The following is a 23,595-nucleotide window of genomic DNA, read 5'->3' as shown; positions in this document are numbered from 1 at the left end:
AAACGCATTACGCTATCCAGAAGTAATAAATCTGGGTTTCAGATAATCTGCAGAGAACAGTTGGAGGGTAGGGGGGAGGGAAAAATCACACAGCATTATAACTGATCCAAGTGCGTTTTAAGAAAATCTTCCTTTTCATCACTGGAAATGGGCCATTATAAGATCCTGAATACCAAGCAGATCTTGAATACCAAGCTAGCAGAACGGTTTGCACACTGTGGTTATCTCCAACCAGAGACAACACAATCATGCAGACAACTGCATGTGTTGAGAAGCAAACTGTGCAACTTCCAACAGCATTTTATGTTTTAATTAAACAAACAAGTATTTATGGTACTGTTGCCAAGATGCAGAATATACAGAAAGAAAGAAAGATGTATTACCAAATGACTTATGCAGAACAGAAAAGGCCTGCCTGGCACATAAGAGAAGTAAAAGAAAAAAGAAATTCTCTTCTTACAGCAATACCAGATGCTCAAGGAAGAACAAAAGGGCCAAGAAAGTTACAAGAACTGTAAGTAGAGAAAACTTAACCAATTGCATGTGTACAGTAGGGCACCATGTGAGAGCTGTATTAATCTGGTAACCTCATTACTCCGTTGTCTTGAATGCTGCACAGCAGCACTAGCACAAGTTATTTTTGGAAATAAGGTGGAAGAGGGAAGATAGTTAGGAAAGCTGCAAGATACCCAAAAAGGAAAACATATGCGAATATTAAACGGAACACACAAGCAAGGAATTTCCCCCCCACCCACTTTTTGGTTTTTTTGTTGTTTTTTTTTTGTCTTGCAGCATTCAGCTTTTTCAGTGCAAGATATCTGTTAGTATGACTTTAACACCTTCATGAGCAGATCTGTCTTCTGAAAGTGGCAAATGAATAATTTCAGGATCATCCTTTTCAGTGGATGCTTTACTAAACAGGAAGGGCTATATCTGTACTGCTAAGCCTCTGGGAGGAGCACATGTTGCTAAATTCATTCAAGTGACATGTCAGTATAGAAGTATGTGGAATTTTTAAGTGAGGAGTGTGCATGTTTCATGACCTTCGAACATCTCCTCTGGTGTTCGCACACTCAATGAGTGGAGAACACCAGTACCTGAACTCTCACCAACACCACTACTACATCTTAAGTAAAATGCAAACAACTTAAATGAATCCAACATTTTCAGAGAAGCCAGAAAACCTACACACACTACAGTGTACCTACTAAAATACCAAGTTCCAATTCGGTAGGAGTGTACATGTCTTTCAGAAGTAATACAACATGTGCATGCATTCACACTTACATCTGATTTTTAGCCGCTTGTCTCTGAGCTTTCCGTTCTTTCCTTTTTTGATCTGGTGGCTTAGCAAAAACAATTTCAATGTTTTCTCCCTCTAAATCTTTGCCATTCATTTCTTCCATTGCCTGAGGGAATTAACCAGACTTTAAATATACTTCTATGCATATCTGAAGTTATTAATTTTATTTTACCATTTAGAGTACTCATTGTAAAATCTGTTGTCCAGAACTAAAATAACAATATAAAGCTAAAGAAATAATCAGACAGCATAGTATTATGGGCTCCAGAGTTATGCATTTGCTCTAAACTTAGCTCTGAATCCCAGGACTGCAAATGTCAGTTTAGAAATCTCCCACTCAGAACTGTAAATGGGCTTCAATCTTTGCAAGCTCTTTCAATTAATGAAGTGACAGTTCTGAAAGTATGGACTTTGCAACACAGGAATAAATTTCTAATGTCAGCACACACACAAACACTACTAAAGCTAGAGATCAGTATGTGGTTTTATTATTTTATTTTACTGGTAATAAGTGTTTCTTTCTTTTTAAAACAGAAGCCAAAAATTAGAATTTAATGTCTCATTCTTACAACAAAACCATCAAAAAAAAACCCAAAACAAACAAAAAACCCACCCCACCACCACACACACACTTACAGTACCCATAGCCCCAGTAACTGTTACAAGTTAAACTCAAACAGGGGAATCCTAAAGATCCTACCACTTTAGGGAATCTACATAGCTAAGCCTTGATGTGATACATGTACTCTTTCCATCACCTTCCTAAGCAGCTACTTTAAGGCATCTGGATGAGTAAGAAAAACTGAATTCCCTTGTATCCTGCATCTTCTCACAGAACATAAACAGATACACTATAGACAGGAGAGGAATTACACTTTCCCCTCCTAATGACAGATAACAGGAGGGAAAAAAAAAAAAAAAAAAAACAACAGAACACCATGACCAGGCTAGCAAAATCCAGGAATGACAATTACTCAACTGTCCAGAACCTCTCATCAAAAAGAAAAAGGTACTTATTCCACACCATAGAAAAGAAGTCATTCTGTTCCTGGAAGATAAAAAGATTACATACGATTTTATCACCTGCCCTAGAGAAACTGCTTTAGATTCTACCAATAATTTGGTGAAAAGAATCACTCAACTTCTGGCACTTCAGTTTTGAATAACAACACAAGTGATTCTCTTTGATACACATCTGCAGAATTACTTAGAAGAGGTGCATTTAAGATTGACTTCTCAAGCTAGCAACTGCGTCTTCCTAGGAGACGCCCAGAGAGGACAAAGTTGTCAGTGTTAATGCGTTACCATTTCTCCAGATAGAGCTTGTTCTGAAGTATGTAGCTTCTAAATGTTATAGTTTAGTCAATACTTACACACAGAGTCCTCTTCACTTACCTTTACAGCACCATCCCGTTCATCAAAATGAATGAAAGCATAGTCTTTTAGCTTCTTCACTCGCTCTAGCTTCCCAAATTGACTGAAGGCCTTTTCTAGTATCTCCTCTGTTACAGTATTGGCAAGGTTGCGTACAAACAAAACTTTTACCTAAAAAAGACACAAGAGCAAACAAACCAAAAAACCACTTAGAAGTATGACCTAATGCCAGAACACAAAGTTTTGCAGGTCACTGCTACTGGCAGTACTGAACACATCATAACATTTTATGTACAGCACTTTATATACATATACACGAATGTGTATTTATATATTCATACAGCAAGAGTTAACTCCAAAATTCCCTGACTGGTAGAAATACTACATCTATCTTCAAACATGATTACGTAAGTATTAGTACCCTGAAAGTCAATCCAATTTGTGTCAGTGTTTAAAAGAATCCCAGCAGCAGTAATTTTCAACTCGGAACACTTTTAAACTTGAAAGAAGGCAACCAGAATTGGTTACACACAGAACAGTTAACTTATCAAAACATTTCATTCTTTAGACAGGTTTTTCCTCAGGTATTTGCAGAAAGAACAGTCATCGTTGTAATATCTAGGTCAGAGGTGACAAGCCTGCAGCTCTCAAGCTGCTTAACTTGTGGCTCCTACACTATAGCTACACCAGATACCTAGCATCAGGACTGTCCTTGCTTGAGGAGTGTTCAGTGACCTGAAGTCACAGCTAGAAGAGGGAACACAGACAGAAGGGGATACTAAGGCCAACATTGCCAAGTGACCCTTGGACTTTCTCATGAGTAAAACTCTGTCCTTCCTTTGAGGAGCAGACACCTACAAGTAACTCTGGGGGTTTACTCCCTTCCCCAGGTCTTTAAAGCATGCAATATATCTAGTTCTTAAGCTACACAAAGACTGCTATGGCAGTAAGGTCAGAGAGAATGGTAGTTTTTCCAACTACTGATACATGCCATTAACTGCCTGACGGTGACTAAATCATCTATATAAAGTTTCATCAACCACCACCATGATAAAAAGTACAGAACAGTCTTGACAAAGGCTTAAACTAGAGTTTTATTTCATATAGCAGACACTCTACATTGGACATCAGGAATCATATTTATTAGTGACCTGTTAGTATTCAAAGACTCATTCTTGTGTTCACACTCAGGTTGCATTAAATGACTGTATACTAGCACGTTTACATGATGTCATCTATGGGTTCTCACAATTTACAGGCTCTCTGGCTAGCCGGGGAGAATCCCTTCCATACACTGCCACCGTGCTGTGACAATATTTGGCAGTAGGAAGTGATTACAGCACTCACAGTCCTACATTCCTACACTGCAGCTGCACAACAGTGAAGATCTGCAACTTCTACTCACGTGCCCTCCACTACTAAAGGTTTCAAATTAGCTGATGACAAGGGAATGTTGTACATGGCGGCACCAACTTCCTACTCCTAACCCTGAAGGTCAACACAAATATCACCACACAGGGTGTGAAAGGACTAAAGGAAGCTTGCTTTGGTTTTTTAAGCAGAGATGTACTCTCTACTCCCACCATATACAGAAACTCAACAATCCTAGACATCCTTTTAATAAGAATTGCTATGTAATTAAGTTACAAATAAACAGGAGACACTTCCATAAGTCTTCGTCTCACTCGCTAGCTGAACTAGGATGGGATGCAGAGTTTCAAAGGGATACTACAGATTATAAATGTGACCCAGTGTATCAACTCTTGTCTTTGGTAATAGTTGCTGATTCTAAGGAGATAACAAAAATCACAGCCAGCTCCACCAGGGAATCTGCTTCCTACCCTTTGTTAAGCTCCTCGTACATGCCTTGATGGCAAGGACACTTCTTTCTTTGTAAGGCATATGTAATAATGATTTTTAATAAAATATCCTAATAACTACCTTATAATATCAAAATTAATTACATTTTGTGATGTAATCAATGGTTTTAAAAACTGGTAGCTTTCAAACAAATCTTCCTTACTCATAAGGAAACCCAAGTTGCCTTCACTAATAAATCCACAATGACTGACAGTATCAGACATAAATAAAAACCTCAAAAATCACTTTTTTGTTACAAAATACACTAATACAACATTTTTTAAGGAAGTGAAAAGCAACTACTAACAATTTTTCCCAGTGTAGATAAAACCATTAACCTCTAACAGCTAATTTTAACTTTTTTTGAACATCTTTGCTCATGTTACAGGTTAAAAGTGTAGGGGAACCAGTTAAAGATGATGGCCAAGCTAAGAGGCACGTGAAAGCATAGGTTAAGATGAATTCATTTTTATTTCACTTAAGCTATCTAAAGATGGAAGGGCAAGAGGGAAAAGAAGCCCTTTTCATTAAGGCTCATACATCATAACACCAAGGATCCAGAAGCAGACATCCAACAAGCAATATATGACAAAATGCTGCTGCTGGGTAAGGGGAGAACTCACTTTTTAACCTGTTTAAGATTAGACTACCCTCAAAACTTCTGCAATCTGCTTCTTTTTCTCCACACACCTACAACACAAAGACTTTAGACTTCATCGCCAAATTCTGCAAAGGTTACTAGCTCTGTCTCCTCTAATCTAGCAGGCAACCACAAGAATAAGGCTTTATCTAGCTGCTTAACCTGCCACTCCAGAACATCCTATGTTGCCTCAGCCATGCTAGAGAAATCAAGTAAAACACTAAAAATTTTATCTGCAGGCATTAGAACATCAAAGTAACACTTGGGAGAAATTAAGTTAAACACAGCTCCAGAAGTTAGAAAAAACTTCACTTTGGACCAGAAATAAAGTATTAAACCAACTTTACTTTGTTCTACAAGTACTAACCTCCTGTAGCACATATGTCTAGCTTCACAATCTAGCCTTCTTCTTCTCATCACACATAAGGTACTTCCTATTTACAGTAACAGCCCATTTAAATTTATGTATGCAATCATACATTATTCCCCACAACATTTAATTTTGGAGGAGAAAGGAAAAAAGGCTTGAGTAAACATTTCCCAACTTTAAATTAGTAAGTATCCATATACTGATGAAATGACATTCTGCTTTTAGGACAGAACGCTGTTCACCTTCTGGTTACAAAGGTGAATTTTTTCTTCTTAGAATTATAGAATGGTTTGGGTTGGAAATGACCTTAAGACCATCTAGTTCCAACCCCCCCACCACAGGCAGGTACGCCTCACCCTAGACCATGTCATCCAAGGTTCTGTCCAACCTGGCCTTGAACACTGCCATCAATGGAGCATTTACAACTTCTCTGGGCAACCTCTTCCAGAGCCTCACCACCCTCACAGTAATGAGCTTCTTCTTTACACCTAACCTGGACTTCCCCCATTCAACTTTAAACCCATTTTCCCTTGTCCTGCTGCTACAGTCCTGAAGAAAGAGTCCCTCTCCAGCATCCTTATAGGGCCCCTTCAGATACTAGAAGGCTGCTATAAGGTCTCTCTCCATGCAGACTTCTCCATCTGAACAGCCCCAACTTTCTCAGCATATCTTCACACCGGAGGTGCTCCAGACCTCTGATCATCCTCATGGCCCTCCTATGGACTTGTTCCAACAGTTCCATGTCCTTCTTCTGTTAAGGACATCAGAACCGTACACAACACTCCAAGTGGGGTTTCACAAGAGCAGAGTAGAGGGCCAGGATCACCCCCTCAGACCTGCTGGTCACGCTCCTTTTGATGCGGCCCAGGATATGGTTGGCTTTCTGGACTGCAAGCGCACACTGCTAGCTTATGTTCAGTTTCTCATTGACCTATGAGAACAAATCTCATCGTTTATTCTTAAGGACTTGCTTTTCCAGGAGTCCTTACAAGAACACTGCTGATCAGATGATTATTCTGATAAAAGTAACCTACTCTTATTCACAGTGTTCCCTCCAGAGTTTTCTACTACAGGAATGTGTAAGATGACAAGGATCAACAGTTCTCCCTTTGCTCCCAACTGACAGTACTCAGAAGCAATGACAGCCAAACTGCAGCTCCCATCTGCAAGATTACAAGACTGCAGCAGCAGCTCAGCTGCTCTTATGCAAAGACAGCAATAAAAAACAAAGAGTAAACCTAATACTTCTAGAAGCCCAGATGTGGTCAGTTTCTCAAAACATACAGTAAGTGGGTAAGGAAGACTGGATTAGAGACTTTGCCTGCTGTAAGAATACACTAAGGGACAGAGCCAGCAAGAAAGACACCAACACTCATCTCAGCTTCTGCTTTCAGACACAGGCTAGATGCTCTCTACCTTTTCAATTTATTCATTCAAATAGTCTCACTCTTTCATACATCTTCAACCCAAGCTCTACATCCTATCTTTGGTATACATCACTGTAAGTTTACAGGTTGATTTTCTGCACATTGTCCGCATTTACATTTCTTCCATTTTCATGTCCCATTTCAAATATAAAACAATACAAAGCATTACCTCAAAAACCTGTATATTAAATAGCGCAAACCATTATCAAGTTTTAATGTCTTTAGTCTTTCACTCCCCACATCTGTAAACTTACTCAGAAAACATACCTGATTATGTCCTCTATCACTTCCTACTCATCTATTCAGTCATGTCAGCAGAAGTTCCTGCTTATTCAAACATTTTGATGGATTAGGTCTCTTCTCTTTTGAGCCAAAAAACTGAACAGATAAGATAGGCTGCCATATTTAGGACACACCACCTTCAGAAAATTTTGCCTTCAAGACTCTTCCCCACTGCTGATAGTCTATGATGCCAGGCAAGGAAACTAAAGTCTGCAGACAGGGCAGTCCAAAAGCTTCTGTAACACTTGTATTACAAAAGCAGCTTTTTTTTCCCTAGAATAAGCCCCCACCCCAACCCTTTTCCCTTATGGCTCACCAAAGAGGAGATCCCAGCCAAGCTATCTTACTAGGTCCATCAAAGTAGGACTCCAGCAAGTGACGTGTCTCAGATGAGAGTAAAAGCACAGACAAAAAGCAAGCTAAGAGAAAGAGATAAGGATACGGGCTAGCTACGAGTTTCCATTAAACAGCTCAACTACACAACATAACCGAAAAGACAGGGATGGGCATTATCTGATGGGGGAAAAAAAAAATAAATAAAAAAAAAAAAATCACATAGTTAGCTTCTGGCAAAACACCATCCCCACACATACACACACACACACACATACAAAAAACAGCTACAATGTACTTTGAAGAGTTAATAATCCAGACTTCAGTTTCAATGAAATACTCAAAATCCAAAATATTACTAATCTTGGTATTTTAAGGAATTATCCCCTCCCCCAAACTAAAAGATTGAGTTCAAAATACAAAGTAATTGCATAACTTTTCACAAGCAACCACTAAAGGCAGCTTTGAATGTTTGTGCATCTTACTGACATGTTCCAATTCTGATGAGGTAAGCAAAATTCCAGGTTTAAAAAGAACTAAAGCTTGCTCTGTGATCATATCCAGATCTTTGTCCATCTAAATATTAAGCTACTAAATTATTCTAAGTTTCAGAGTCACCACCACTTCCAGATGAGAAATTAAGTCCATCACTTTATGTGTCATTGTGAAAAAAATTAAGTCCAATACTCAGCTTTGGGAGCATAAAATAACATCAGTGAAGGGTTTTTAAATTCACATCAATTCTAAAGTGTATTCATATTTTTATCAGCTCATCTACAACATCTCTCAAGGAGGATGAAAGATGCTATTTAAACTTAGGCTCATGTGAGGAAGTACTTATTTTGGAACAAGGCACTTTAAGTATATTATGTTCCCTTACAGCTTTATTACCTTTGCCATGACTTCAGGATCTGGGTCTTCTATAGGGTCAGCCCATTCCACTGTTACAACATTTCCCCAGACTTTCACTTTGCCACTCATTAACCTACGTCTGGCCTGAGCAGCAGTTTTGTGATCTTCATATTCAAGGAAACAGAAACCCCGGTTCTTTTTCTTGTCATCAGGCTGGTGATACAATATGACATCTGTAAGACCCTCTGAAATTAAGCAAAATATTTGTTATGACTTCAATCCATGTATTTTTATTACAAAGTGGGGATCATCTTTATGGTAAATATGCACCTGACAAGCGGTTCCAGAAAAGGCATGAACACACTGAACTTTTGAGACCATGTACATAATGAAGTTTCCCTACCATGAAGACTGACATTTTTCAAAGAAAGACATTAGACTATCCAGAGTCAGGTTTCATTTTCATTAGGTGAAGAAAACTTAGTAGCTATGAAACAGTACCCTTTCTCTAACTGAATGGAGGAGACATAAGGGCAGCCAAAAGTTGTGCTTTCTCAGTTCTCCTCACAAATCGCTAAGTCACATCACTTAGTGGCACACGTTTTTCCATGGATGTCTAAATAACAAGAGACCAAATCTGCATGATTTTAAGACATCCAGAAAGTTTCAGTGCTGCTCCAAAGTATCTAATTCGGTAGCAGAGAGAGCCATCAAGTGTTTCCTTTGACAGCTTTTATCAAAGGGTTGCTTTTCAAATCACTAAGAACTCTGAAGCACAGAATTAGTTACATTGTCCAACCTGTTTCAGTTTTGCCTTGAAAAGTTTTAAAGTATCTGTTAGTATTAAAATATTTTTTTTTAACATTACCCACTTATTTTCTAGGTAAAGCTTGCAACCACATATCTAGCCTTAACACAAATAATTTCAGCCTTCAGCACAACAGGTTAATAAACCCCAAACCCCTAGGAAGTAGGACAAATGCCGAGTGGTCTTCATTTGGATTCATCATCACTCAACCATCAGCCAAAAACATGGTGACGAGAGTTCATCATTGGTGACGTTTGACATCTTCCTAGCTCTACAAAACATAGTTATTAACATACCTGTTACTTTGCTGAATTCTTCAACGATCTGCTCCTTGGTTTTACTCTTAGGAATAGAACCAACAAAAAGCCTATTATTGGCAACAGAGATGCACACACCGATGTGTTTTCCGGAACGAATTTCATGGTTGTTATACTGAAAGAAAAATAATTGGACAATCGTCACTTACATATAATTTTTACTTCTCTCCAATATCAGCATGCCAAATATTTCACTTCTGCAAATACAGCATTGAGCCATATATTAAATTCTTCGGAGCTTAACACAATCTTACAATGTATATTCAACTGTTCTGAAGTATACCCACATTCTCTTAATATATCTCCACAGTTTCAGCTAGCAATTATTTTTCCGTTCTTTTTAATCCTCTTTCTTAAGACACGTTATTTTAGACACTTTTTCAGGTAGAACCATGAAAGATAAAACTTATGTCCAAGTCAACAAGGTCAAGGCTTCTACTTTCACAATAGTACAAAAAAATAAAGAAAGCTCCTCTACAGATTTTATGTATGAATTCTGGATTTGTACATAATACAAGACCCAAGCTACAGTTAGGGTCAGATTCCCTAAAGTTTATTAACAAAAGGAGACCCATGATCAGGTCTTCTCCATAAAATGTGCAAGAGCAATTCGTAAATACTTTCCAAAGCACAGACACATAGATTACACATGTAAAGATAGTAAACAGCAAGAACCACCTTCTACTGACTTGAAATCCTAAGACTTCTGTTCATATGCTTCTCCCGTAACAGATTGTTTAGAAGACACCCTGAACAAGTCAGCAGTTTAAGGAAAAATAAGTATTACTGTAGACATCTGTTGACAAAAAATGCCTTTTCACTGAGATGCAGACACAAACATGCATCATCCAAAAAAGCAGCAGGGAGGTCAGCTGGTGGTACATCAACCCCTTTCCAAATGGAAGCCCTGCAACAGATAGTTCTTTAGCTAGGAAAATATATTTTGTGGTCAACATCTTATTGACAGGTAGCAGGACAGCTTTTTAAAATTTAATCTAGCTGTTTATTCTAGAAGTTATCTGGTGTTTGGTTGTAAATCTTCCTGCATAAGCAAGCTGTCCCACAATCCCTCTTGTTTTGGGCACTAAAATCAGGGTGAAGATGTTTATCTTGCGCAAACAAAAAATACATCACTGAAAATTTTCAAAGCTACTGAAAGGAAAGTGAGCTAAAAGGAGAACAGTACATGTGAAAAGGACCTGGAGTGGCATCTTCCCAACCAATTACATATCAAGACATAGTAGGATACAGTAGAAGACTTTTATCTCCGTATCTGTTGCCCTTGCGGCAGAGGAATAGTTGATTTTAAATTAGAAAACAGCTGCATAGAAAGACTGCATATATGTAGTATTATGATCATATATGCATCATGATCACATATGTATTATGTTCACTAGTAAACACACTTAAACACATTAATGAAGAGACATATTACAGTAGGTCATAACAATCCTTTAAAGGAAACACCTGACAGTTTACAAGTCTGGAAAAAAAAGTCCCAAACTTACTCTTCATTAACCAAGTATACATTAGGAAGCATTTGTTTTAATGAGAGTGGTCAAACGCTGAACAGGCTTCCTAGAAAGGTGGCTGATGCCCCAAGCCTGTCAGCATTTGGACAAGGCCCTTAATAATAATACTTTAATTTCTGGTCAGCCCTTAAGTGGTCAGGCAGTGGGACTAGATGACTATTGCTGGTCCCTTCCAACTTAAATACTCTATTCTATATGGATAATAGAAGATATTATCCTACTGTTCCTGTTAAAGTCTAAAAGCTACACATTTAATCCAAAACAGGCACCCCCATAAAAGTCATGGCAACAAAATAATATTTTACAACATTAAAAAAATAAAATACCATACTGCGATTCCACAATGACAATAATCTCTAGTATTTTTTTTTCCGTACTATCATACATTAACTACCAGAAAAACAGCTTTGAATTAGGTGCTCTAGAATAGAAAGTTGGTGCTTTTTAGGTAAATAGTTTACATACCACCTGTAAACTTAGATACAACATGAACAGGCCCAAATCATGATCTGCATCAAGTGCCCAAACAGTCAGGCTACCAAATTAGCTATGTCAGCATACTGCTTTCCCCTCCCGTCACCACTGAATCAACGCCCAAAGTTAGTAACAGAGATACTACTACCCTCCCTCTAGATGCTACTACTTTTTTTATTCCCAAGTTCTACAGGAACCTACTCACAAACAGGTCAAAGTACCCATACCCCATCTTGTCATTTCTTCCACTTAAACTTTCAGCAGCAAATTTAACTTATTTCCAGCAGCAAATGACAAGTTGTACTGCTATACACTGCTGGCAAGCTGCTTAAGAAGCATATTTGCATAACCCACCTGTACCTGCACTTTGATCAAGCTTACACTTGCTCTAATCAAAAATACACAGCAAGCTAATACAGTTTTCAGTACATTTTCCAACAAGCTTCACCTCGAGTATTTATCCTGTATCTATCACTCAAATATTCTGAAAAACTGGTATCTAACAACTTCACATGAAATAGGATTGAGAATTGAAGATGTGTGCGAAAGAACACAACTGGAACTATAATGCTTAGAACAGCATAAAACATAAGGTAAACACAAACACATTAACAGGGAAAAAACGCCTGAGGTTAAAAAAAGTGACATCAGACTTCTTATAGTCAGTGCTTGTGTGAACATTTGAGATGCTGTTTCTACTTAACCAGAGAGGGTAACCACAATGGATTAAGTACTCAACATAAAAATAACTACTGCTCATATCTGTAAGTCTTCTCAGCATCAGGAGGGAAATAACAGAACCCACCCTGTCCCAGAAGTCCAGAAAGCTGGGAAACAAGTTGTGTATCAGAAGATTACAAGTAGGATCAAAAAGAACACCACCTGTTGAAGTACTAGATTATAAATGGAACCATGGGTTCTGCATTTCCAAGAGCCTTTCAGCAGCCTCTCCCATGCATGGGTAACTAATGAAAGTATTAGGCTTATGATTTTCAACTGAGCTCTACAGCCATATTTTGCTAATACCCCTGCAACTCACTCCTCAATAACTCGGAAGACTTAAAATACACCTAACTAGCCAGCTAACTATGGCTGGAACCATTCAAAAACTGACAAATGCCATAGTTTCTAATTTCAAACTAACCCTGCCCTCAGAGAAATGAGCATACAGGCTGGAAAACTGCCCCATCAATTGCAACATTTTTCAACTACTACTCTCAGAGGCTGTTTAACTGAAAACCAGAACACAATGCACTTTCTTCCTGAAGATCAAATATCAGATATAAAGGGACACCAACTACCTCTTTCCCTTCTATCATTTAGTGGAAGACTGAGGCCAGGAATGTTACTTTTTTGGAAGCACAACCTGAATGATTTTTCAGAGAATGCTGCTTTTAAGCAAAATCCAACTAAACAAAGAAAAATTTCTTTTTGTTCATTTATTAGGTCTCTCTGAGAACATATGTTATTTAATTCATAGCTTTGCTAAGTCATGTGCATAGCTCTCTTGAGAGAGTTCACACACAATATAAATGGCTAGGTTGACAATGAAAGAGGCATATGCAGTTACCCTCACTATATCTGAACGGCGCACAGGAACACCAAACACTCTTATTTAAAAAGCTAAACAGCATATACCAGATATTTTTGTACTTACGCTTCTGTATACGTTTCTATACTTTTTCAAAACAATTCCCACCTTCAGCTCCACCAACGTACATTAATACATGTCAACAGAGTGTCTTAATGGTTTAAGATGTATGTTATTACAAAACAAGAAATTGTAACTCTACTATATCAATTAATGCAGTTATCAGTACACCTCAGAATGAGTACAGTTAGCACTCGAGAGGCATATTGCACAGTGATCTTGACCATATCAATGTAGTAGTAGCTAGCTCAAGAAATTCAAATTCAACTTAACTAGGAAAACAAAGGAGCACTGTGAGGATCAGGGTGGTGTTTCTTTTTCCCCTCCTTTTTAGTGATGGATACTTCATGCATAAAACCTGAGAAGCTTATAAAGAGTTTGATCTAAGGAATCGGATACTATTTCCCACCTCCATGCAAAATAGAGGAAATGCTTTTTAACCTGGCAGGATATATGACTTTTTCCAGTCAGGTGCAGCAAACTGAACACTTGGGAGTGATCACTTCCCATGTAAAGTGTCTTTATGAAATGCACCTACTTTTGGAAGCCTTTTCCCAGCGCGAGCCCCCTACCGGTGCACAAGCAAATCAGAAATCACAGCCAACCTGACCAACACTTCTCTTGAAGCAAGGCAACCCAAACACCACTTCTCTCCAAAACTCACCCAGATGCAGATACCTCAGAAGTCACTACTGCTAGTGCAACTTCTGTTAATAATAAAGGCTCATCTAACTGGACCAAAGAGAAGTCCACCAGCTTCCCCACATCTCCCCCACCCCCCATCCCATGCCTAATACAGCTGGTGAAATCAACACACCTAGTGGACTTCTAAGCGATCTAATGACACCTTAAGAATGTAAGCATCAGGACAATCTGCTTGTAAGCCAGAGTGTTCTTACAGGAAAAAAAAAAAAAAAATCCACATAAGAGAACTTACCAATTTAACAGCTTCCTGAGCTGCCTCTTTAGTACAAAAAGTGACAAAAGCATATCCTCTGTTTAGACCAGTTAGTGGATCCATCATTAAGCGGAGATCCCATATAGGGCCAGCTTTCTCAAATAACGGAACAAGTTCATCTTCAAACAAGTCTCTTGGAATCTTGCCCACAAATATCTACAACAGGCATAGAGAGTGGTGTTTATAAAAAAAAAAAAAAATACTTCCAATGAGTAAGACTACATAAACACCTCCTTCTTACCTCTGTACCAACAGAAGGTTGCTGTCCTGAATATACAGACTCTGGAGGAGGTCCACCATACTTCCTCTGTCCAGTAGTCACATCAAGAGTATAGCCAGTTCTCTCCAAGAGTGCCTTCAAGTAAGAAACTTAAAATTTTAAAATCATATACAAAATTGAGCTAGTTTAGATGCACTTCATTCACAAACAGACATTCGTGTAATTCCTCTTAAACTGGACTACTTTGAAACTCCCACAGGCAAACAAGCCCACTGCTAGTACTTTGACAAGCAACTTGCAACAATTACTACAACTATCAGGTAAAGAAACACTGCTAGGAAATGAAGAGATCCCCGTAAAGTTTTCCACAATTCCTTCATTTTCATACAAAAAAGAAAAAAGGACAAGAAATAGAATAGCAAGCTTTCCTTTAATTAAAAAGATCTGAGTCTGAGCCACTTCTTGTTTTGGCATGTTCAATCCTGCAAACTTTTATGCACAGGAGTTCCCTTCACTTAATGAGATTACTCATAGTGTGAAGTTGAAGAACACATGTTTAAGTGCTTACACCCCTGTAACACTTTCCAGACTGCTTCAGGTATCCAACCACTGATGTGGCAGTACTACTTCCTTTCTCTTATCCTCCACCTTCCCTCCAAATTCTTCACATGGGCAAATACAGCATCCCAGCACAACTGATCCTCACTAGAATCACTGCATACAGTCACAGATAACACTACCAATGTAAATGTTAGATGGAATTCCAATATATACATACAAACATATAACGAGAAACTCCTCAGAAATTAGTCTCTCTTAATAATTTTGTCCAAAGCCAAATCACATCTACAAACACAGAAACAATATATTAAACAAGCCTAATTATAATCAAGAATTTGTAATTTCACCACTGGTAAACTGCAGTTATTTACCTGCTATAGCCACAAGCAGTAAAAGCTATGCTACTTTAAGTTGGTTAACAAAGTCCACATAGTTTTATGTGGTAGTGGCAAAAACTGCATCAGGTTGTTTGTTTTTTTTTTTTTTTATTTTATAATTAATGGTATCCCAGCCTCAAAGTCCTCAAAGTCAGGAGAAAAAAAGATTTTCTAGTTTTGCAAGCTACTTAGTTATTTGTAGTATATAGCACGCTCAATTTGCACTTTACACATGAGAAGTTAAAGATTAAAGATTCTCTCATTTTTTACGACATCAACTAAGCATGCTTAGATGGTGTTCCTTCCCTAAAGCTTTGGTAAAGTTGCTAATCGCAGAATTTTTAATAAATCACGGTATGCCTAACTCTTGAGACAGGAGTCTCTTACTAGTCGAAGACTCAGTCCAAGAAATAATATATCCATTATTAAGGCAGTCTGGGGCACAGTGATTATGTCATAAGAAGTGGGCTAAATCCTATATCCATTACAGTGTTTTTTTCCAGACCTATGTGCTATCTCCTCCATACTGTGGAGATGCTTTAAGCCTGAACTGCAGAAAAAACAAACAAAAAGTCAATAAAAAGGCAAAAAAGTAACCAGCAGTTGCTGAAGTTATGCATTCTGAACTCAAAGAATTGTGCTAGCACATTTCCCAAAACTTTTAACTGTGAACAAGTATAACTGTCTCAACTAGACATTAAGCAAACTGTCAAATCCTTTTCACTTTTCTATACATTTGGTTCCAGTAATTAACAGCATATCAACTTTCCTCTTGAAGGGGAAGAAGTGCAAGATAAAAATGCAAGTGACAGTTTTCAATAATTAAAAATAATCCAAATAGCCTTTTTAAGGAAAACACAGTTGTAAAAGAATAAAGGAACCTATCACAACAGCCTTGAAAAACCACAGACAAACAGTGTAACTTTTATCTTTTAGACACATACCTTTATTTTTGCCTCATCTGGTCCTTTGCTAGAATCTGCCACCTTGGTCCCCTGTTTTTCCCTCTGCCTGTATGTCTTCATGACTCCACATAAAAAGGCACTTTTGTTCTGCAAAAGATAGATTAATCTTCAGTTCTCAAAACATGACAAGCCAGAAATTAATTTTACCTTGAACTAACACAGTGCTTGTTTTACATATCATACACTGATCACTGAAGTGACTTAAACAAACTTCTTGCCAGTCAACTTGCAGTTTAACCCTCAACAATTGTATTCTAGATTGCTTTACATTACCTGAACGTGTGAGAGATCACTGTCTTTAAACTGCTGAAGCACTGCCAATGCACCTTCTTCATTAAATTCCTTTAAAGCTTCAATAGCTCTTTCATCTAGATCACTATGTGCAACTAGCCCTAGAGAAAAGGGGGGAAAAAAGATTATATTTGGGTATCAATCTTAGTTTAACCAGATTTAACACATCTATCACGTTTCAGTGACCCTTACTTCAATCACTGATTAATATGTTACTATAAGAAATCACTAGATTCCTATTAATGGTAAATATTTAAGTGTATTTAACCTTTTTTTTTAGTCAAAAAGTGTCCAAAAAAAAAATTAAGATTCAGAGTAACAGTTACTACATTTACGTATTCATTTGACTTCTATGAAACCCAGATGTTACACGGGCCAAGTTTATTTTCAATATCCTGAAGCTGAATCCAGAAGAATCTATCAAAACCTGACTTAGCTTGCCTAGTAATAGTACCCTGATACATTCTGACAAAGCTTTTATAGAGACAAATAAACTGCAGCACTCAAAGCGACTACCACAATGCAAAAGTCAAGGTTACAAAATTCTAGCTATTACCACGTCTGAGAGAACCAATACAATAACCTTTGCATCCATGAGCCCAAATACTATGTCACGAATTATCATATACATGAAGAGATGAATACAAAGGCTTCAGTTACTTGCAGTTACCTACAACTACTGTAAAAAATGCACCACGACCATATCACCTACTCCTAAAAATCATCTGCTGCCCCTTACAGCCACTGCTATGGTCACCTGCATACTTCTTCAAATCCCTCAGTCCAAGTGGCCTGGCCCAAGACTCTTCTCTGAAAAATGCTATGACAAATTAAAGCACTGAGTGGAACACATTCACAGATTTTGGTAAAACTGGAGTTCCCATACTTTTGGAAACCATAAAAAGTTGCTATTTTAGCCTAAAGACAGCAAAGTCCAATAAAATACTGTACATGTGGGTTTGCAAGTTTTACATCTTACCTGCAACGTAAATTTCATCTAGTTTTTCAGCAACTTTCTGTGGTAAACCAGCATCAAGCAATGTCTGGAAATGCTCAGAATGGGTAATTGCAGCAGAAGTATCCATGGGCTCTTCCGTACCATTCCCATTAACATGTTCAGTAGCCATGTTTCCAGATATCTGTTCAAATGCAATAAGCATCATAATTAAGCTACAAATATCTTCAGATAGAATAATTCAAGTGACAATACATGCAAAAGACTGCCCTATTCTTGGCAGAAGGAGGGAACAAAAAACCAAACCCCACAATCCACCAAACAAAAACAAACCCAACAAAAACGAACAAAAAAAAAGAGTAGACCACTTCCCTAATACTTTTTAGCTTTGGAGGACATACAAAAATCCTCAAAAGAAGCACTAACACAAAGGAAGCCCTAACACCACTGACTAGCGGGGGTGGGGTAGCTTTCACTGCAGGTTTTACACAACCTAGCCAGACACTCTGACTCACCTCCCTCTGTCTCTCTAACACACTCCCTAAGAGGCTCTGAATAAGTTAGAAAAGGAGCAAGAAGCCAATGGCGGGGGAGGGAGGAAGAGCAAACCTGCCACATGCAGCCGCCGCTACCGCGATACCGTCACTGACACCCGCTACTGCCTCCACCTCCCGCTGCAAACTCGCTGCCCGCCGGAGAGAACCGCCTCTCCAGGGCCGAGGCGCGACCGGGATCCCTTCCCGCCTCCACTCCGGTGTCAGCCGGGCAAGCGAGAGGAACAAAGCGCTCTTCCTAGTCCGCACCCACCCACGGTGGCGGCAGCAGCGGCAGCCGCCATGAGCCCGATGGAAACACGTGCTCTGCGCGTTCAGATGTCCTACAACTTCCTCCAGTGACCGACTTCCCCCCCTCCCCGCCACACTCCTGCAGGAGGAGCAGCTCCCCCCCACCCCAAGCCTCAGCCATTCCCCACCTCTCACCCTATTCCCCCCGGAGGGCGGTTGCAACACCCCGGGCCCTATTTCACCAACTCGGCCGGGAGCTCGCGTGGCCTCAGGGCTCCGCCGCCACCCCCCCACCCCCCAGCCACACTTCTCCCCGAAACAATGCAGGGGCCCGCCGCCAGCCCCGTCTCCCTGTGGGGAAACGCCGCTGCCCGCCGCCCACCGCCTCACGACGTGACTGGGGACACGGGAGACCCGAGCGACCCCTCTTCCCTTCGCACATGCCGGTCATCGAGGTCGCGGGTCCTCCGGCCCGGCCCGGCCCAGCCCAGCCCCTCACGGGCAATGAATGGAGTAGCGGAGCCGGCAGGACAATGAAGAGAGAGCCACGCGCCCCAAGCGAGGACGGCCCGGGTACCCCCAGCCGCCGCCGCCTCCCCAGCGCCGGCCAGCTGCCGGGCCTAGTGCGCGGGCACCGGCCCAGGCCGGCCGGCCGCCCCCCACCCGACAACGGCGGCCACGAAGGCAGCCAGCTCCTCCACCCATCACGCAACGCCTGGCAGCCGGGCCCCGGCCCGACAACAGCTGCAGGGCCCCAGCGTGTGCCTCCCGCCCCGCCCGCCAGCTCCCCTCCACCGCCTCAATCCTTCACAGTCGCCCAGCGCGGCCCTGCCCCGGCCCGCTCCCACCCCGCTCCGCGGGCGGCTGCTGCCGCTCCGAGCCGAGGCGAGCCCGATCCCGCCTGCTTGCCTGCCGGCGCCCGGGCCTGACCTGTCGCTGCGGGGGCGAAACGCCGTGCGAAGGGGCTCGGGGCGCGGCTAGCGGCTCGGCGTGCTGAGGAGCTGCCCCCCTTCTCCGCTCCCTCGGTGTGTCCGGACAGTGTGCTGGAGCTGGCGTAAAATGGCGGCCGCTCGAGCGCTCACGCCGCTGCTGGCACCAGCCCCAGCCCCTTCCACTCGGCTCGGGAAGGGGGGGGGTGGGGGGGTGACGGGGGGGGAGTAGAGGAGGAGGCGCCGCGCGCGCTGGCGCAGCCCCAAACCCGGGGTCTCCCAGGCAGCTCCGCAAGGGTTATCGCCTCGCCCCGCCCGCCGGGCCGCGCGCGCCCGCCACGCCCCTCCCTCCCGTCCCTCACGCGCTCTCCGCGTTCCTTGCGGAGCGGCGCGCACCGCCCTCGGCCCGCCCGGGGTGGAGCGTCAGGCGGCAGGGGCGCGCGCAGGGGGCGCGCTGCCGAAGGGAGGGGTGGCGGCGGCGGCGGGACGGGCCCCGGGCGGGGAGGGACGAGGACGGGGCTCCGCGGCACCGCCCGTGCACCTGTGCGCGGACACCGGCGGCGGAGCGACTTGGCGGGGATTGGGTTGAGCGGCCGTTCCCACGGCCCGCGGGTGGCGCGCAGGGCAGCGCCGCGGCCCGGGAGCCCGGGCCCGCAACGGGGGGACGGAGACAAAGCCACGCAGACAAAGGGAGGGGAGAGCGGCTCTTTGTGTGGCTGCCGGCCAGCCGCCGCAGCCGCGCTCGGAGGTCCCGCGTCGGAGACGGGAGGCGCGTCCCGTCCTGAGCTCGCTGCTCCTTCAGGTGGGCTGCCCGCACCGGCCGCCCCTCCGTAGCCCCAAGGGGAACAGCAGTTCTCAGTCGCGATGCGGCGGATCCAGTGAAGCGGCGGCGTGGTCCCCGGGCGGCAGGGCGGGGAGAAGTTGGCGGCAGCAGCATGGGCGCTGGTGTCGCGCAGCCCGGCCGAAACTCCACAGCGCGGCCGGAGGAGCGGGGCCTGGTGCCGCACAGCCACCCTGTGAGGGTCCGCTGATGAGTGAGCCTCCCCGTGCTGGCTCCAGAAGGCGGGTCTGACCACGCAGCATCGCCAGACTCGGGTCCCTTGCACGGTTCGGAATTCCAGTTCCTAACGTGTCTCGCTTGCGCACCCCACATGAGAAACTTGGCAACCAACCCACTAAGCTCTGTCAGACCTGTAACTCCAGATAAAGACAGCGAAACGAAGGCAGGAAGGCACACGGCATTACTCACTTCCTCAAAGGCATCTCGGCGACAAGCTAACCAACTACTGCTACCCTTCAGACCTGCCAAACGCCTTCGGCAGATCGCCAATGTTTAAAAAACACTTAAAACCTGCACAGTGGAGCAAGCACAGACAATTACAGGGTTAGTTCGCAGTCAGCAAATAACTCACATGCTGGTGAGAATGTGAAACAACCAACTGGCATTCAGTGAGACAAGAAAAATCTCTTCAAGCGCTTGACACTAGGACTTCATTAAAAGCTCAACCATGGCACAGGTTAGTTTGCAGTAGCAACAAATACGAGGCACCTGCAATATCACATACTCCATGTGATTTATCTGATGTTTTTAATCAAACTTCTCCCTCATGTTTAAGAAAAATGAAAAATTCTGGGGAAAAAGTAAAATAACCTTTTTTTTTTTTAGTGCAAACTTGGGGGTTTAATCATATTCTCTATTAAAATGTGGATAATTTTCTCCGTTCAGTAGCTTTCTCAAAAAATACAGCTATCAGCTGGGCAATGAGAGTAAAATCCTCAAAAACAAATTTGAGGAGCACTTTCAAGTGTAAAGTACTGCACCAGACCATGCTATTTTCAGACATTTACAAACAGTGTTTCAGTGAGGTGTTCACAATACAGGTGTGAGCCAGAGTAGTATCTGAATTTCATAAATGGCTTTGTTCTCTGGAACTAATGAAAACAGTGACAAATGTTTCACTAAATTCACGACCAGCTGATCTGACCAACTACAGGTGGCATATCCCTGAGAAAGCAATTCCTGCTTTCAGGCCCATTTTTAGGCAGAAACATTTTAATGCACTTTCCTTTTCTTCCATAAAATTGAAGTAAAAACGATAAAAAGACTAGGATAAATGCAGCACTACATTTGCACCCTTATTTAAAATCACCGCTGACCCAGAGTCAGAGTAGCAGTTATTTAATCCTTTGAAATTTGATGTAGAAAGGAGGAAGCAGAGTCTGACATGCAGGTCCCCTAAATATAACTCAGTTATTAACTCTAGGACCAGTAGGACAAAAGACAAAAATGTTATTCCAACTCCCTGCCATGGGCAGAGACACCTCACACTAAACCATGTCACCCAAGGCTCTGTCCAACCTGGCCTTGAACACCGCCAGGAATGGAGCATTCACCACTTCTTTGGGCAACCCATCCCAGTGCCTCACCACCCTCACAGTAAAAAACTTATTTATACCTGAACTGAAATATATATATTTATACCTGAACTTCCCCTGTTTAAGTTTTAACCCGTTCCCCCTTGTCCTGTCACTACAGTCCCTGATGAAGAGTACTTCCCCAGCATCCTTATAGGCCCCCTTCAGATACCGGAAGGTTGCTATGAGGTCTCCACACAGACTTCTCTTCTCCAGGCTGAACAGCCCCAACTTTCTCAGCCTGTCTAAAATCTAGGAGGGGCAACAGGAATTTTATCTTCAGTTTCTATGATGTCTTTCCCAAGTGCTCACGCATTGGGAATTGTGGATCAGCTGCAAAGTTTGCTGTACCTGAGCTATGAAACCCACCAGCTACAGTGTTAGAGAGGCAGATCACTCTGGTTGCCTACAAATATCGCTGCAGTATCAGAACAAACCCCTTGTGCCATGTCTGCCACAGCACAATTCGGAAATGATTCAGCCACTCCTGGAGCCTCTCAGGAACGGGTTTTCCAAACCATTCCTAGCTCCTAGCCTCCTTTGTAAAACTGCCAAGTTATTAATATATCTGTATGAGAATATCTAACTTAGGAAAGGACTGCAATCTGCAGTTTATTCCATGTACTGCACAGCTAGCCACTGGCCTATTTGCCCTGTGAGATCCTTCGTAAAATAAGACTACTTGGGGAAAGAGATTAAGTAAGATTGTTTAATTTGTTCATTCTATCAGTCAGCGGCTCTGTGTCTTAAAAGATGGGTTGAGTTACAAAATACAAGGCCTGTGCCTATGAAGACAAAAATACAAGTCAGAAATTGACCAAAGGGAGATGAATCAGATATATGAAATTTTCTTCTGGAGAAAGCTTTTCACATATGACTGAATGGCTCAGTCTTACATTTTAATATGCAGATTTGAGAGCTCTTCCATTCTAAAAAGTAACTGACAATCTAAAATTACCACATGATTTCAGCAAAGAAAGACTGAACTGCAGTAATGGTAATACTTTCTTACAACATTCTTTCCAGTTACACCCTTTGTGCATCTTCTCACATTGCCAAAAGTAGCCTTAATTAAAATCAAGGTTATTCCCCCGTTTATTCAAACTGTTTCTAAGGCTCTAACCTTGACCCTGATAACTCTTTGAACATTTAACTTCCAACTACTTCAGGAAAACAAAGGCAGCAAAGAAAGTACTTGCATATCCAGTATGGTTTACAGGACCAGAGGCTGTGGGCACAAACTGCAGCAAGGGAGGTTCCCTCTGAACATCAGAAAGTACCTCTTCACTCTGAAGGTGACTGAGCACAGGTTGCCCCAAGAGGTTGTGGAGTCTCCATCCTTGGAGATGTTCAAAAACCATCTGGGCATGGTCCTGGGCAAACAGCTCGAAATGGCCTTGCTTGAGCAAAGGGATGGATTCTGTGCTATGGTTAATTATCCTGATCTTTACAAATACAGCTCTATCCACTGACTAATTGATGCTTCTTTCTTGAAATTTGGAAAGACTTACCCTACCATCCCAATCCAGAACTACTATTTAATTCTTCTAGTTTTGCAGGACAGATGAGGAGCCTGCTCATATAGACTCGACACCATGTATTTTGGGGCTTTTGAAGTTGAAGTAACTTACATTCTGCTAAATATTTGCCCACATAGTCACAGGTGGAGAACAAGCCTGGCAATAAGGAGGAATGAGGCTCTTCCAGGGATTCTTTTGGTATCGAATTTTACACAGACGGACCAAATCACCGAATGGCCTGGGTTGGAAGAGACCTTAAAACTCATGCAGTTCCAACCCCCTGCCATGGGCAGGACACCTTCCACTGGAACCTGACCTTGAACACTGCCAGGGATGGGGCAACCACACCTTCTCTGGGCAACCTTTGCCAGTGTCTCACCAGCCTCATAGCGAAGA

At 42.1% G+C, this 23,595-nt stretch overlaps 2 protein-coding genes across 8 annotated transcripts in view; both read right to left on the bottom strand.

Moving 5' to 3' along the window:
* Nucleotides 1-23,595, bottom strand: part of SYNCRIP (synaptotagmin binding cytoplasmic RNA interacting protein) — a 48,279-nt gene that overhangs the window by 7,612 nt on the left and 17,072 nt on the right. For 2 of the 7 annotated variants that reach the window (XM_061460343.1, XM_061460344.1), the window contains exons 1-10: nucleotides 18,160-18,423; nucleotides 17,575-17,734; nucleotides 16,578-16,696; nucleotides 16,284-16,391; nucleotides 14,423-14,536; nucleotides 14,161-14,337; nucleotides 9,546-9,681; nucleotides 8,481-8,686; nucleotides 2,699-2,848; nucleotides 1,288-1,409 (exon numbers count right to left, since the gene is read on the bottom strand). In XM_061460343.1, the coding sequence (XP_061316327.1) occupies nucleotides 1,288-1,409; nucleotides 2,699-2,848; nucleotides 8,481-8,686; nucleotides 9,546-9,681; nucleotides 14,161-14,337; nucleotides 14,423-14,536; nucleotides 16,284-16,391; nucleotides 16,578-16,696; nucleotides 17,575-17,734; nucleotides 18,160-18,168 (1,301 nt within the window). In that variant the 5' untranslated portion in view covers nucleotides 18,169-18,423. Of the gene's footprint in view, nucleotides 1-1,287; nucleotides 1,410-2,698; nucleotides 2,849-8,480; nucleotides 8,687-9,545; nucleotides 9,682-14,160; nucleotides 14,338-14,422; nucleotides 14,537-16,283; nucleotides 16,392-16,577; nucleotides 16,697-17,574; nucleotides 17,735-18,159; nucleotides 18,426-19,265; nucleotides 19,490-23,595 lie in introns of those variants that run through there. The other 5 variants (XM_061460348.1, XM_061460341.1, XM_061460346.1 and 2 more) reach the window with 5 other exon arrangements.
* On the bottom strand, nucleotides 19,623-20,662 carry LOC133273388 (serine/arginine repetitive matrix protein 1-like). Its single transcript, XM_061461780.1, has one exon. The coding sequence runs from the start codon at nucleotides 20,415-20,417 to the stop codon at nucleotides 19,623-19,625; it is 795 nt and encodes a 264-aa protein (XP_061317764.1). The 5' UTR covers nucleotides 20,418-20,662.

The sequence above is a fragment of the Pezoporus flaviventris genome, unplaced genomic scaffold (genome assembly GCF_033815535.1).
Source record: "Pezoporus flaviventris isolate CSIRO_AGI_PZ_B2104156 unplaced genomic scaffold, CSIRO_AGI_Pfla_v1 ptg000031l, whole genome shotgun sequence".
Classification (NCBI taxonomy): Eukaryota; Metazoa; Chordata; class Aves; order Psittaciformes; family Psittacidae; genus Pezoporus; species Pezoporus flaviventris.
Note: the sequence above shows the minus strand (reverse complement) of the source record. Positions and strands in the feature narration are given on the sequence as shown.

What these genes read in the sequence shown, in the direction of transcription:
- LOC133273388 (XM_061461780.1), bottom strand. Translation starts at nt 20,417, where the DNA reads ATGTGGGGTGCGCAAGCGAGACACGTTAGGAACTGGAATTCCGAACCG.